The sequence below is a fragment of the Rhincodon typus genome, chromosome 17, assembly GCF_021869965.1.
Source record: "Rhincodon typus isolate 14 chromosome 17, sRhiTyp1.1, whole genome shotgun sequence".
NCBI classification, from domain to species: Eukaryota; Metazoa; Chordata; class Chondrichthyes; order Orectolobiformes; family Rhincodontidae; genus Rhincodon; species Rhincodon typus.
In genome coordinates this window covers 9,747,271-9,762,966 of record NC_063348.1, presented here as the reverse complement: position 1 = coordinate 9,762,966, position 15,696 = coordinate 9,747,271, and the positions used below count along the sequence as shown (strand labels likewise).

The 15,696-nt window shown below is 43.7% G+C and overlaps 1 protein-coding gene across 2 annotated transcripts in view; it reads right to left on the bottom strand.

The window, feature by feature from the left end:
* LOC109918498 (dual specificity protein phosphatase 8-like) overlaps positions 1-12,629 on the bottom strand; it is a 25,083-nt gene extending 12,454 nt beyond the window's left edge. Inside the window, exons 1-2 of one of the 2 annotated variants that reach the window (XM_020518432.2) lie at positions 12,312-12,629; positions 523-689 (exon numbers count right to left, since the gene is read on the bottom strand). In XM_020518432.2, the coding sequence (XP_020374021.2) occupies positions 523-689; positions 12,312-12,378 (234 nt within the window). In that variant the 5' untranslated portion in view covers positions 12,379-12,629. Of the gene's footprint in view, positions 1-522; positions 690-1,622; positions 1,744-12,311 lie in introns of those variants that run through there. The other variant, XM_048607024.1, reaches the window with a different exon arrangement.
* Positions 12,630-15,696: the final 3,067 nt, after the last annotated feature.

The window sequence follows — 15,696 nt, the reverse complement described above, 5'->3', positions numbered from 1 at the left end:
GAAACATCAGCCTTCCTGCTCCTCTGATGCTGCTTGGCCTGCTGTGTTCATCCAGCTCTACACCTTGTTACAGATTCTCCAGCATCTGCAGTTCCTAGTATCACTGCAGTCAAACAGTTTGCCGATGGTATGTGGAAGTGCAACTGCTGATTCTGATCAGCTTCCACCTTCAAATAAACAGAACTAGCTGGAAAGTTTTTTCAAAGAGTCACGGAGGACTCCTGATCAGCAAAGATTCTCGAGATGATTCACAGGCACATTGCCAAAACAAGTTTGACACTGAAATACATAAGAAGATAGTAACAATTTAAACTCTTCGTCAAGCGTGTTTCAGAGGAGGAAATCAGATGGAAGATCAGTCACGATCTTACTGCGTGGCTTGAGGAGTCATGTGGCCCACTCCTGTTCCTTGCTTGCATGTTTGTTCATATCAAAGAAAGCTGGAAGGTGACAACTTTTAAAAAATTGAGGATAATGCACTGAAAGTCCTATTCATTCCAGTAATTAGGAACATAAACGTACCTTATTTAGCACGTCTTTCTGTGACCCCAAGTACAGGTGCGGTAGGATTCGAGTAGGCCCGATATTGGCGACAGGTAGACATGGCTGAGAGATGCTCATTGGCAGGATAGCGGTAGGTTTGCCCTCACATAAGCCTGGGAAACAGGAGGAAAATGCAGCAAATCCTCCTACAAGAGAAGAAAAGAAAAAAAAAGTAACATAACTGCACTGTTACATCAAATTGCCGTACAATTGTCTGCCTTGCCACAATCCTCAAAACTCAACCTGATCAGTTTAACAAGTCTGGTGAGTGAAAGGCAGCCAAACACTGTTCCTCCAATTAAGAACATTTTGTGAAATAACTTCTGAGCTACAGAAGTCCTGCCAATTCGCATGAAACCTGATTCTGCGAGCTATCACTTCATGGATTGCAAAACTTTAAATGAACTCTACAGCCTCCTGAATGAGCAATAATTCAAACCCATCTTAAGGAAAGACATTCAGATATACTCACATGACCATACACTTTGTTTGGTTATAACTGCTGAAAGTCTGTGGCATACAGGAGGCAAACAAGGGTTTTTATTATTATCTCTTACTTGTTTCTTTCAACTTTCCCCCCCTCCCAACTGGAACATGCTTTATCCCGAAGCACCTTTAGTCAACACTGTCCTACTCCTGCAGGTCACTGAACAGTTACAGCTCCCTAATACCTAAAACTTACAGTGAAACATGTTTCCACAAGATCAGGCTATTGTCACCTTAATTAGGTGAACGGACTTCCTTCACGGACATGGTGAGATACACTGGCTATGTGGACAAGAGGGGATGTCACAAGCTGGCCCTAACCTTAACGTCCTTGCCCAATGTCCAACCACTTTCCCCCCTCAGACCATCGAACACTAAGTACCACCACTCTCACCTCACTCCCCACCCCCACGCCCCCAAACACACACACACACAGCTGGACAAATATTTGTTAAACCATAACTGATGCACCTTAAAAGCTCTCCAAGATTGGTATTGGTGCAATAAAAGAATAGAATCAAATACCAGCAAAGCAAGTTGATGAGACTTATTAGTACAAACAGCCTTCCACCTGCTCAGAATAGGCTACCTACCTGCCTCAACGTCCCGAGATAGAAAGCACTGCATCTAAATGGAGCAGAAAACCCTTGAGGTGGGCCAAGTGTTTTTGTGTGTGTGAGAGAGAGAGAGTGTGTGTGTCTGAGTGAGAGAGACAGAGATAAAGTGTGTGTGTGTGTGTGTGTGTGAGAGAAAGAGGGTGTGTGTTTGTGTGTCTGAGTGAGAAAGTGTGCGTCTGAGTGAGAGTGTGTGTGTGTCTGTCTGAGAGAGAGAGAGTGTGTGTATGAGGGAGAGAGTGTGTTTGAGGGAAGAGAGTGTGAGAGACAGACTCTTAGGTGCGCAAGCTGAATGACGTTATGCAAAAACTGGCAGCGGAACCCACATGACCACAGCTTCACTTGAGTGAGATTCAATCTTTCCTGTTACACAGTGTAAATTTACACAACCCTTAATGACTGATGAGGACCGCTCGCATTGACCTCAGAACTTCCACTCCCCACCTCCCCCCACCACAGCAACAGAAACACTTTCACTGCATTGATAACTGGCACTTAGGAGCTGCTTCTGCTGTAACGAAATGAGCTGGTAAAACTGAATCGACAAAAACTGATGCCAGGAACATGAACTGAAATGAAACCCAGTCATTTTACAATTTTCAGTGTTATTAATATCCAAAGTCAAAACGTTACGAAAGTGTTAGTACAGTGATACGAGAAGATAAGTACTTGCAAACAGAGACTGCAGTTGAGGTTAAGAACAGCATTTTTAAAAAATCTTTGTATCACCTTTAAACATCTGAGAACCATTTTCTCAGTTGAGGTGAACACCGTTTCCTTCAGATTCCAATTGACACTAACTGGACATGTTCCATTGCCTCATGAAAATGCAGAGATGATTTTATATAAAAATGTAAAATTATCAAATCAAAGGAACACCTTAGTATCAAACATACTAAACAGGAGTATAATATGTTAAGTTGCAGAGTTGAAAGATCAAAGCTGTACCGCAGAGTAACCTCTGGCACAAGCTATAAATTACAATTGTATCACCTATTATATCCAAGTTTTATTACAATGTTGTTTGATATGATGATAGTTTCCTGGTGCTGGACCTGAACAGCATGTTCTGGTGCTCAGCAAAGGAGGGGAAAGACTGACAAAGTGAACTTCAATCAGGCACTCATACAACAGTGAAACTAGCAAGCTGGTAACGTCATGTTAAGTTCATCCACTTAAATCTTGGTTCCGTGGCAGCACCCTTGGCTGTAAAGGTCAAACAACTGGTGATTCAAGTCTGGCTGGAGAGATTTATGTCGGTTATCTAAAATGACACCAGTGCAGTACCGAGGGAGTGTGGTATTCGTAGAGGTGCCACCTTTTTGGGTGATATGTTAAACTGAAGTTGGGTCTGCCTTCTCAGATGAATGTAAAAGATCCCAATGCACTAATTCAAGGAACAGTTAACCCTTGGCCAATATCTATCCCTTAATCCCCATCACCAAAAACAGGTGATCTGGGCGTTATCTCAGTGCTGCTAGTGGGGGCTTCCTGTGCTACCACATTTTCTACATTAGAACAGTGATTTACACTTCAAAAGTATGCAACTGACTAGAGTCATAGAGCTGTACAGTGCGGAAACAGACCCTTCGGTCCAACTCGTCCATGCCAACCAGATACCATAAATTAATCTAGTCACATTTGCCAGCATTTGGCCCATATTCTTCTAAACCCTTCCTATTCAGATACAATTACAACACTTGAAAGGCATTTAGATGGGTATCAGCCTCCACCACTTCCTCTGGCAACTCATTCCATTCACGCACCACCCTCTGCATGAAAAAGTTGCCTCTTAAGTCTCTTTTAAATTTTTCCCCTCTTACCTTAAACCTATGCCCTCTAGTTTTGGACTTCCCTCCCCCAGGGAAAAGACCTTGGCTGTTCACCCTATCCATGCCCCTCATGTTTTTATAAATCTCTGTAAAGGTCACACCTCAGCCTCCGACACTCCAGGGAAAATAGCACCAGTCTATTCAGCCTCTCCCTATAACTCAAACCCTCCAAACCTGGTAACATCTTTGTAAATCTTTTCTGAACCCTTTCAAGTTGAACGCCTTCAACCCTGAAAGCCCTGAGGTTATGAAAGGCACTTAATAAATGCAAGTTTTTTCAATTTTTTTTCCCCCTCCTTTGCGTCGAGATGTCAGAAAAATCAGACCACCAGGCAGAGAAAGGTTGAAAGATGTCAACCAATAAACAGGATGATCTCAGTATTTGTGAAAGTAGTAAAGGGTGGGGAGAAGCTCTGACAGGAAATGATTGTGAATTCTCCCCTTTATTGCATGCACCTTTGTAGATAAATAATATTGCTATGAGATCATCTGTAGTGAGTAGTGCTTAACAGTAAATTAAGCTGGCTACAGAAAAAAAAGTCCCTTTTCCTATAAACCATAATGATAAAACAAAACAGGCACACGCGCATGGGCTCTCTCAAATCAAAATGTGAATTGCTGCAAATATCTGATCAACTTCTGAAATACACGGTCGGACACCTCAACTGGATAGCTCAGATTACAGTCCCAGTCAAATCTTAGCTCTGTCCTAGTCGAGGTTACCTTGTGAGACCTGCACAAGTGCTGCCTGGTTCCTGCAGAGCATGTGTTTACATAACCATGTGCAAAATGTTTCAGTGCCCACATAATAAAAAACCCCTTTTATTAAGTCTTCTGGTCTTGGTGGAGACTGAAAGTTTTATCCCTTTGATTTCTAGTTGGCTCCACGAACAACAACCGTGTGATATGAAAGAAGATTTAAAAAAAGGTATCTTACATTTTAGTTGCACCTTTCATCCAGTCAACTTGTCATCAAACACTTGACAGACAATTAAGTACTTTTTGAGGCTGTTGTAATGCAGGGAGACAAAGCACTCAATTTGTATAGTTAGACTGTACAAACAATAGCCAGAAAATGCTTGAGTAGTGGTGACTGAGAGGGATATAGGCTGAAACACTGAAAGAACTTTGAAGAGTGCTCAGAAAAGCGAGTGCCAGATGGTGTCTCTGTTTAACATCTGAATGCAAAGAACAACACGTGTATCAGTGGAGCACTCGCTGCCCTGAATTGGATGACATTTGAAGTACAGCTACAAAACCACAGCCTTCTGACCCAAGAGACACGAGCATCAGCACTGAAAAACAGCACAACAAGCAGAATGATCTCCATGTTGCTTCACTCAACATCCAACAGCCAGGTGCAAGCTACAGAAAGAAGTGTTCATTTATGTAGCACCTCTCACTACCATTGGACATCTCAAAGAACTTTGCAGCCAATTTATTTGTTTTTGTTAAAGCATTTTTGAAGTGCAAACCACTGAGCACAGAAGCTAATTTGTGCACTTCTCAAAGAGCAATAGAGACCAATGTTTTTTTTTCCCCTGTGAGCTTAAATATTATCAGTGTATTTTTCACACACACCTTTGGGGATTAGTGGGTAAGTGGTGGCAAGATTCACAGACTGATTTGTGAAACAGCCTGTTGAATGCTCTCTCTTTGGCCAACGGCCTGGTGGGTATTTGATAGCCGAGAGTTAGAGAGTACTACTATTGTGCCACAGTCTTCTGTGATGTTAAATGATGCATTAATATTGGCCACACCAGGGCTAACACCCCAATGCATGGATTTTTTTTTTGTTACATCCACCGGACATTTGGTTTGAAATCTCATCTGAAAGATAGTGCATCTGACAATGCAGCACTCCCTTAATAGTGAACTGGAGTGGCAGCCTTATTTCTGAAGAAGGGCCCAGACCCGAAAAGTCAGCTTTCCTGCTCCTCTGATGCTGTTTGGCCTGCTGTGTTCATCCAGCTCCACACCTTGTTATTTCAGACTCCAGCATTGGCAGTTCCTACTATCTCTGGCAGCCTTAAACATTTGATTTAGAGGCAGGAGTACAATGAGCTGAGCTAAAGGCGATCAGAGTAAAGCATCCATCCATTAAAAATTTGTCAAATATTCTTGGTGTATGAATAGCTGAATTTGTTACTGAGGTGTGTGACTGCAAGAAACCTACAGCAATGCACACCAGTTTATTTGTACAGATTTATACAACTTTAACACAGTGAAGGGTCCCAGAGTACTTCGCAGCAGCATTATCACACAAAAAGTGCTGGCGCCAAGACTCTTAAGGGTATATTAGGACAATGGACTAAGCTTGGTGAAAGAAGTTTAACCAGCATTTTAAAGAATCTCTTTGCAGTATAGAGGCATAGAGTGGTCATCGCAAAAAGTTGAAGTTAATGCCACCACTGGATAGAGCAAAGGAAGTGGGAGCTTGTTCAGGATGCCAGAACTGGAGGAATGCAGAGTTATCGGAATGTTTTGGGAATTAGCAAGATTCCACAGAGAGGGATTATATAGTGATCTTACACAGACGGATAAGAATTTTAAAATTCTGGCATTCATCGCTGGACCAGGAACCAAAGTACATCAATAAGCTTTTGAGGGAATGGCTGATCAGAAATTAGTGCAGGTTAGGGGTACAGGTGGAGTTGTGGATGCGCTCAAGGGCTTCAAATTCATCTTCTCCGTGCGAAACTGACTACCAATTTATGTAGAAGACAAAGCGAAATCGAAGCAACTGGCCCGTTTCCTTCTTAAGAAACCAAAATGAAAACCAGGATCCTCTTTGTGCCCTGCAGCTTTAATACAGGCATTGTCGCTCGGCCATTTATTATCTCCCCATAGTCTGTCAGCTTGCCGTATGATTATTACACAGTGCTGGCACACTATGCAGCCTTCTAATACACCCTCAGAGGTCTGAGGAGAGATGATGTGGAAAATTACTCTGATCTTAACAGCTGTCGCCTCAGCCATTTCCCCTTACCCACTCTGAAAAAATAAAGGAATCTTTACATCACAGCAGAGGCTAATTATTAAGGCCAGCTCTCCTGGGCCCAAGTGGCTGCCTAGCTCTTTGCTGGAAATCTTTTGTGCTTATCTATTTTATATGAAAAGAAATCTTGTCTTCCCTCACCTCCTCTGGTACAGTGAATTCCCACTGAGGCTGCCATCATTTCCTACCCTCGTCATATGGGTCTGAGACTCAGGCACGTACAGGATATAAAACTATCCGGGAAGAGTATGTGCAAACCATTCAGCTGCACATCCAATTTGCTGAAAGGTCATAATAAAATGAAAGCAAAAGCTGAGAAAGTGGGGAGGTGGGAGGTGGTTGGTGGTGGAGTGGGGGGGAGGGGGGGTGTTGTTTGCAGGAAGAAACACAAGGACATTGCCACGCATGAAAACATGAAATGGTGCTAAAGTCTTCATTGGTGACTTTGGTCTAGTGGAAAAATCAGTCGAGGGGTTTTACTCTCACTTTGTCCCAGTCCCTGCTCTAAATGTTGCTGCAAATCAACAATGAACCCACTCCATAGACTCCGACAGTATAATCACACCTCGAGCTCATCCTTGGAAACCAACCACGAGGTCACTGGCAGTTTGGAAGCAATTTGAAGGTGAGTGATTATATTACTGACAGAAAAGCACAGGAATGCCAAATTGCATGCTGTTGTGCGGTGTGACTGCGTGGGGTGGGGTCGGGTTCAAGAGGTGAGGACAACATTTGGGATCGGGCTGATATCAGTAGACATTAAAATTCATGCCACACAAGTGTCTGGCAATGAACATTCTCTGACAAGCCTGAGCACTTCCCCTTGACATTCTCATCATTGCTGCTGTTGAATCAGCATATCAACATCCCTGTTGGGGAATGACAATGTTAACAGAAATTAAATTGGAACAGCTACACAAATGTTGTGGCTACTAGAGAAGGTCAAATATTGAGACTATTCCGTGTTCATTGTCCATCCTCTGTGAGGCGCAGGTTTGCATATGATCGAGTACTCCCCACTTGCCTGGATGAGTGCAGCTCCGACAATGCTCAAGAAGCTCAACACCATCCAGGACATGGCAATCTGCTTGATCACCGCCCACTTAGCATCTTAAACACGGGCTCCCTTCAGCACCAGAACACCCCAGGACAGGAGTGTGCGCCATCTACAAGATGTGGTGCAGAATTCACAGAAAGTACCTTCCAAAATGGCAGCCTCCACCATCTGGAAGGTCAAGTCAGAAGTCACACAATACCAGGTTACAGTCCAACGGGTTGTTTGAAATCATAAGCTTTCGGAGCTCCTCTGTCAGGTGAAATGTCAGGAGTGAGACTCCGTAGGCTTGGGATTTCAAATAAACCTATTGGACTATAACCTGGTGTTGTGTGATTTCTGACTTCGTGCACCCCAGTCCAACACTGGCAGCTCCACATCATGGAAGATCAAGGGAAGCCGATTCAACACTGCCATTTCCAAGTGTCCTTCAAAGTCACCTGTCCCACACTAAAAATAAATCACCATTATTTATCATTGCCGGGTCAAAATTCTGGTACTCCCTCATCAACAGCACTCCGGCAACCTCTTGGGAATGTGGGACATTGAGTACATTTAAGGAGGAGATAGATTTCTAATTAGAAATGGGTCGAAGGATTATGGACAATGGACAGAAGTAGAAACAAAAATAGAAATTGCTGGAAAAGCTCAGCAGGTCTGGCAGCATCTGTGGAGAGACATCAGAGTTAACTTTTTGGGTCCACCAACCCTTCCTCAGATATGAGGTTCTGAGGAAGGGTCAGTCAACCCAAAACGTTCAAGAAAGGTTCACCATCTCTTTTTCAAACAGAATTAGGGATGGGCAATAAATGACACCCATTTCCTGAGTCCTTTTCTTTAAAACCGTCCCTACTTTCATTTTCATGTTTTCGTTTTCCACTAAATGCAATGAATTCAGCACTGCCCACACATTAAAATGAAAGTTTTCATAATCCGTCACTGGAAGGAATCGAAACAATGTTGTGCTTTGCAAAATTCAGATTCTAGTACAGTGATCATTTTGGATATGAGAATATACAATCTCAGCGACTTGGTACTTCCTTTGCAAGGCTGAGGATTCATGGTCATTCAAGGGAAGGGGAGGCAAGTGTATGCTCACAGATACACGACACATTTTGCATTGGCCAGTGCACCGCATTAACAGGAACATTACACATCCTGAATCCACGCCCAGTATAGTGTTTCAGCTCTCCTCCCCCCACAGTTCCAATATGCTCTTTTAGTTGCATTACATCACCTCCTGGATTTGACAATTACATCACATCACGATTGAAGCAAAGCACAGGTGCAGGTCATTGCCCTTGCCTCCGAAAGCTGGCAATAAATCATTTGGCTGCTGGGTCAGTGTACATTCTGGGGCTGAAAATTAGCTCGACTCCTTAATTGGAAACCTCTGCTACTCCCACATAATACATGGATGACTGAATCGGCCAGAAGGCAGCCTATTAAATTATATCCTGGTGTTCAGTTAACCTGGAGATGGTAACCTGATAGGTTACAAATTAAAGGAGTTTGTTGCTTTAAATTTTTGCCCAACTGTCTACTGTTTTCAGCAGTGTTTCTCAGTTGGACCTTGGCTTAGGGAGCAAGGCAAAGCATAATGAGTCAGCAGTGACTTGTCAATGTCCAAGTGTTCATTTATTTAATTCCACATTCGAAGGGTTTGGGATAGATATGGATCAAGAAACAGGAACAACTCTCCCAGTCAGATCAGAGTTCAATAATGTAACGCAAACCTGAGCCACCGGTTCACAAGCATTACAACACAACAACATTACAGTCACACAAACAGCCTTAGTGTAAACTTCTCATCAGTAACAGATTTCACACCTTTAAAGATGACCAAATCAGAGTTTTCCAACTTTAAACTATGATTGGCGTGGGTTTGTTACTCACTAGATGTATTTTAAAGTGATCACTCACTGCTGGTGGAAAGGTTCCAAATGTTTTAAGTGCACATTCTTCATGTACTGAGTACAGAGAGTGATTTATGGCAAAAATATTCTGTATGTGGAGGGGGGGAGCAACACGATAATTAGTGCCGACAATGCAATGTCCATGTGGGATGGTGATTACAGCAAGAATGCTTCAAAAAGTATTTCATTAACTGTCAAATGCATTATGACACCCTGATGTTATGAAGAGTGTTACATGAACACAAGTCTTCCTTTTTAAGAAGATTAAACCTGGGGAGATTCCACCTTCAACCACCCCCTTAATCTAGAGGTGCTGAGGCCAATAGTGGCAACATCTCCACTGTCTTCAGATGAGCTAACACGATGCATGTGACACTGAAGTTCATATGGAAAAACGTGAACACACAAACACTATCTGAACCTGAGACAATACAGTGTGGAGCTGGAGGAACACAGCAGGCCAGGCAGCACCAGAGGAGCAGGAAAGTTGACGTTTCAGGTCGGGACCCTTCTTCAGAAAACTATCTGAACCTTGTGTTTATCTATCTGAAAAAGTACGCCAGGTATTTCAGTTATGTCAACTTTTCGAGTGGATGATGGACCTAAATTGAGGTGCAAACTAAACATGTCGAATAAAGAAAATTTGCAACAACGGAAAGCTTGTTGTTTGAACAATGCTTTATGTGAATGTTATAAATCATGTACTGTCCTGACAAACGATGTATACATTCATTTAAGTACATGGGGTGCGGCTTTTTTTAAACTTCAGTCCCTTTCTACTCACAAAGGAAAAATTACAAAAATGTGTTTAACTAACAAGATCAGCTGACTGGAAAGCATCAATCTTGGTCTATAAATGATGCTGGTAAATGGGATACTGCAAACTTAAGCTCAGCTCTTGACAAACAATGAGTTGTCTTTCCTGTCTCTGTGCCTAGTGAGTGTAAATCAAATTCAAAGTAACATTCAACAGCCTCATTAAAACCTGCAATAACTGCACTCTGTTTAGATTGGCCTCCAAGGAATAGAACCCAATACTGGGGTTGCAAAAAATAACCTCTAACATTTAAAACAGTTGGCAAAAGAATAAGGGGCAATGACGAGAATTATTTTTCTGCAACACATTGTCAGGAGTCACACTGTACTGCCTGAAAGGGCAATGGTAGCTGCTTTAAGAGTAACTTCCAAAATGGAATTGCATTTATGTCAGCAAAGGAAGCACTTTCAGGGCCAAGGGATAACAGCAATGGAATGGTACTAGGTAAATACTTTTTCAAAAACTTAGCACCCATATGATGGGCCAGTTGACCCCTTCTGTGCTGTACTATGCCATGATATAGTTTTTATACTATTCAAACTAAAAAAAAAGTAACTCAGGCAATCATTTGCCCTGTGGAGTGCTGTGGGCTCTGTGCAGAACAGCTTCTTTCCCACCTTTATTATGGGCCTCTCAAATTTTAAATTTAATGTTGATCTCTCTCTTTGTGTGCCTTCTGCGCAGCCTGTAATGTTGTATTCCTTGCTCTGTTCCAGTACCCCAATGCACTTTGTATGGTATGATCTGCATGCAAAACAAAACTTCTCACTGTACCTAGATACACGTGACAATAATAATTCAAATCAAAAAGGGCTGGCTATTTAAAACTCATGGCTGAGGGAGCAGCGTCACGAGGCATAACAATGATTTGATAAAGATGCTACCCAAATCAAATATCCTATTGTGATAAAGAATATGTAGCTTTCCTCACAAGCCTGCCTGCTGCTTTTTTTTGAGGAAAGAGGTTAGACCTCAACAATAGCACTTGGTTACAGCTGGTTCTAAGCCTGCTGTGAGCTAGCTGGATGACATCATGTTGCAGTAGGCCCCATCTCTGTCTATCACTCTCAGGAGAACAGTGTGCTACTTCTACTGCCTTCTCAGTCGACAGCTCAACCACTTGTTATGCTCCATCAGACAAAAGCTTACCAGCCGTACATCTTCCAGCAGCAACAATATCTCCCCCACTCCACCATGCAAAAAAAAACACTTGTCCAGTTTTCTGACATCAGTCCAGGAGTTGTGTTGCCATGGAACTGTTCCAATAAATCATTTCATCTGGAGCGCGTTTTTTTTTTGGCTCGATTAGATAGCGAGCTTTTGGGATGCTAATACCATTCCTGAGGCATGACATCAGTAGCTCTGTGGTTTACTCAAACATGCCCCAGAAAGGCAGATGTAAGGAGCATCGGTCTGTGCTCATCCGTGGTGGGATATTTAAGCTTCGAGCAATAACATTTAAATCAAAATGCTACCTCCTCTCCCTTTTGTTCCCAGCAGCAATAAGGTACAAAGAGGGGATGTGTGCTCACCATTGCTTCAACATGCTATTCGTCAACAGAGTGTCCTCTGCAGGGTGTACACTGTCATTACATAATTCACAAAGCATTCTCTCTCTCAGCTGTCACACTGTACTTTATGAAGAAGACCACAGTTAACTCTGGATCCCTTGTTTAACCCGTCACTCGCTGTGACCATCCGCTCTGCCTCATTCAAGCCTGCGGAAAAGGAAAGGACTGTGCAGGAACAAGAGACAAGGGCTAGAGCTCACACAAACACTGGCTCCCGAGCCATTCATGGTCCTGACCTCAGGACCCTCTGCCTCTTATCTGTCAATGCCACATGCTCGCCCCCCCCCCCCCCCCCCCACACACATACAAACACCCCCATCACCACCACTACAGCAGCAAGCAGAGGCCCGTGCTCAAGCTGACAAATGGTGTATCAAGAAAAACATACAGTCGCAGCAACTCGCTTCTGCTGGCAACTTCAGTCGTAAAAGTTCGCCTTTTGTTTAATTTTTTTTTAAAAAAGGAAGTTTCTCTACGCACCTCGGATTTCCCTTCCTTCTTTGATCCGCCTGACTCTGATCTTCAGTTTCATCTCCGTTTCGTACATGTTCAGAAGCAGCGTACGAGTTTTTAATAAGCGAAAGGACAAATGTAATTCGGCAGGATCCCGGGGAGAGGAGAGGAGGGGAGGGGGGGAGTGGAAAGCGGATACCGGAATCTCGTCCGTTCTGGAGGTGGTATCGGCGGATCTTCGGATGTATGTGTGTCTGTCTCCTCTCTGTTGTATGTCTCTCCTGCGTGTGTGGATATATCTCTTCTCTGCTGTATGTGTGTCTGTGTGTATCTTGTGTCTCCTCTCTGTTGTATGTGCGTGTCTCCTCTGTTGTATGTGCGTGTGTGTGTGTCTCCTCTCTGTTGTATGTGTGTGTGTATGTCTCCTCTCTGTTGTGTGTGTGTGTGTATGTCTCCTCTCTGTTGTATGTGTGTGTGTGTATGTCTCCTCTCTGTTGTATGTGCGTGCGTGTGTGTGTCTCCTCTCTGTTGTATGTGCGTGTGTGTGTGTCTCCTCTCTGTTGTGTGTGTGTATGTCTCCTCTCTGTTGTATGTGTGTGTGTGTATGTCTCCTCTCTGTTGTATGTGTGTGTATGTCTCCTCTCTGTTGTATGTGTGTCTCTCTCCTCTGTGTATGTGTGCAGACTCCAAGCCGTACTGCAGCAGGGCTACAACACAATACTCTCTCCAGAGAGACAGAGACAGAGCTTTCCCAACTCATGGGAGAGGCGGTGTGCAGCTCCGCATTCCTGACTCAGCGCGTAAATATGCGACCACCTTTCAGCCTCAGAAGGACGGGCTATGTGTTTTCGAAATGTTTCTTTTCCCGCTTGCGGGTGTTGGGGGGGGGGGGGGGGGGGTAGTGACACACGCTGTCGGAAGGAAAAGGTGCAGTTTCTGAAAGACTCCGGTTAAGGTTTCCTGTTGGATTATTCAGCGCAATTGCACGCCTCGCCCCTCCCCTTCTACACAACTCCACTGCTTTCAACTTTTCAGCATATTTGGCCGTCCGATAATCGCTCTTTTCCTTTCTGCAATTTTTTTCCCTTTCCGTTGCTAAATTGCGAGGTGGGGCGTCGGGGGGGTGGGTGGCGGTATGTTCCTTGTTTACGGAGGGGTTGCCGCTGCAGTGGTTCTTTTCGTGCCGAAGAAAACACAACCTAAACCAGCCGGGGATGGATCTGCAGCTTTTCATGGCATACGGTAGGCGAGCGGTGCAGCACACATACTGCCTGCTGTCAAATGTAGCCCCATTGTGCATTGTGTTCCCTGGGAATGAATGCGACCCAGAGCAGAAGGACATTTGTGAAACACATTAACACTTCACGTGGTGCCCCCTCCCAGCACAAAGCAGGACAGCAGTTTCATTTCCATGACCTTTTCACCCTTTGGCACTTGGTATCGTGCAGCAAGGTGCCTGGAAACAAAAATTTGCGGTTTAAGTCTGGACTGTGCTGTCATTCCTAAGGTCAGCTGTGGTTGCTGGGGTCAGTTTAGGGCTGTGATGTGGAGGTGCCGGTGTTGGACTGGGTCAGAAATCACACAACACCGGCTTATAGTCCAACAGGTTTATTTGAAAACACAAGCTTTGGGAGCCTCACGCAGGTGTTAGTGAGAGAGGTGGCATCAGACACTGAATTTATGAGTAAAAGATCAAAGGGTCACACCACTGATAAGGATGTATTAAAATAATCTAAGATGCTGTTAAATCTTTAATCAGTTAGAAGGTTTTAATTGATTAATATGTATATGTAAATCCCTGAATTTATTTCAAGTCACTGACCTGAGAGAACTAAAGGTTTTATAAGTGTAGAGGTGACACTTTAGGCCAGACAATGCATGTTTGGTGTGAGGCCTTGTTTAGAATGTTTGTGTTTTGGTTTGGTATCAGACTGGTCTTATTTCTAAAGTAGGAATTTATAAAATGCCACATTGACTGCCTGTACATAAATTGTGTGCTTTTTGAACAAAATAGAATGTACCTGCAAATACAAATTCATCCCGTAGATTTACATGTGTGTGTGCATGTGTGTGTGCGTGTGTGAGGGAGAAAGATCCTGTATGTGTGTGAGCGAAAGTGGGGTTGAGAGATGTGTGTGTGAGAGTGGGGGGATAGAGAGAGTGTGTGTGTGGGGTGGGGAGAGAGAGAGAGAGAAAGTGTGTGTGTGTGTGTGAGTGAGTGTATAGTGTGGTGGGGTCACCTGTAGTGCGACATGAACCCAGTTTAGGGCTCTGCTGGATGTGCTGATCTGCCAAGGACCGCTTCACTCACTCAGCCTGCAAGCCCCATGTTTAACTTTGAGATGACTCGAACTCATATCAACAAAGTATTTTGAACAAGCTCACCCCCCCCCCATCACCACGAATAAAGCAGGTGTTTGTTACGTTACTATAAATAGTAGGAGGGCGGAGGAAAGAAGGCATTAATCGCATTTATACGAGATTCTTCACCCATCTCAGGATGCCTCAAAGCATTTTACAACCAATAAAGTACTTTTAAAGTGCAGCCACTGTTGCAACACAGGAAAGGATAAATGAGGCAACAATGGCTTTTCGTACCCCTGACCATTCCACTAATTACCAAACTTCCCCACTGTTTATATCCTTTATTCCATTACCATGAAATCCGCCACACAGCCCTCTTCCAGAGGTGCAGCGCAAAACCCAGAAGCTATAGTTAGACAGGAGTCTCAGGACAAACGTTCACTTCTGTCCATGTACCTTATCCAATTACACTGTTGGTGTAACTGTCCTGTTATATCTCACGGTATGTCAGTAATGCCTTTAAGAGACACGCTTATGATATCATCAGTATGTGACCTGAGGGTATAAAGGTCTCAGATACCAACTTTACTGGGGCCACTTGAAGCATGGCATGCTGAGTGTGTGCAACTGTTTGTAACTGTATAGCATAATGTTAGCCCAGACACTGACTGTAATATGTGTATATGAGGAGCTGTAATAAACAGCTGTTAAGTCTTTCTGTACCATGCTACCCACATCTAGTTCTTAAGTGATGGAAATGACCATAAGCATTGCTGCTTCAGGTAACAATACCCTGTGTCAAAATCCCACATCTTGGTGCAATTCAATTGCCAGGCCTGGAATCCACAGGCAGCAAAGATATATCAGAAACCCCAGGTATGCCAACCTCTTAATGCCTATTTACAGATCAAATGTTCAGCTTAGAGATAGTAGGAACTGCAGATGCTGGAGAATCTGAGATAACAAGGTGTAGAGCTGGATGAACACAGCAGGCCAAGCAGCACCAGAGGAGCAGGAAGGCTGACGTTTCGAGCCTAAACCCTTCTTCAGAAATCTGAATTTCTGAAGAAAGTTCTAGGCCCGAAATGTCAGCCTTCCTGCTCCTCTG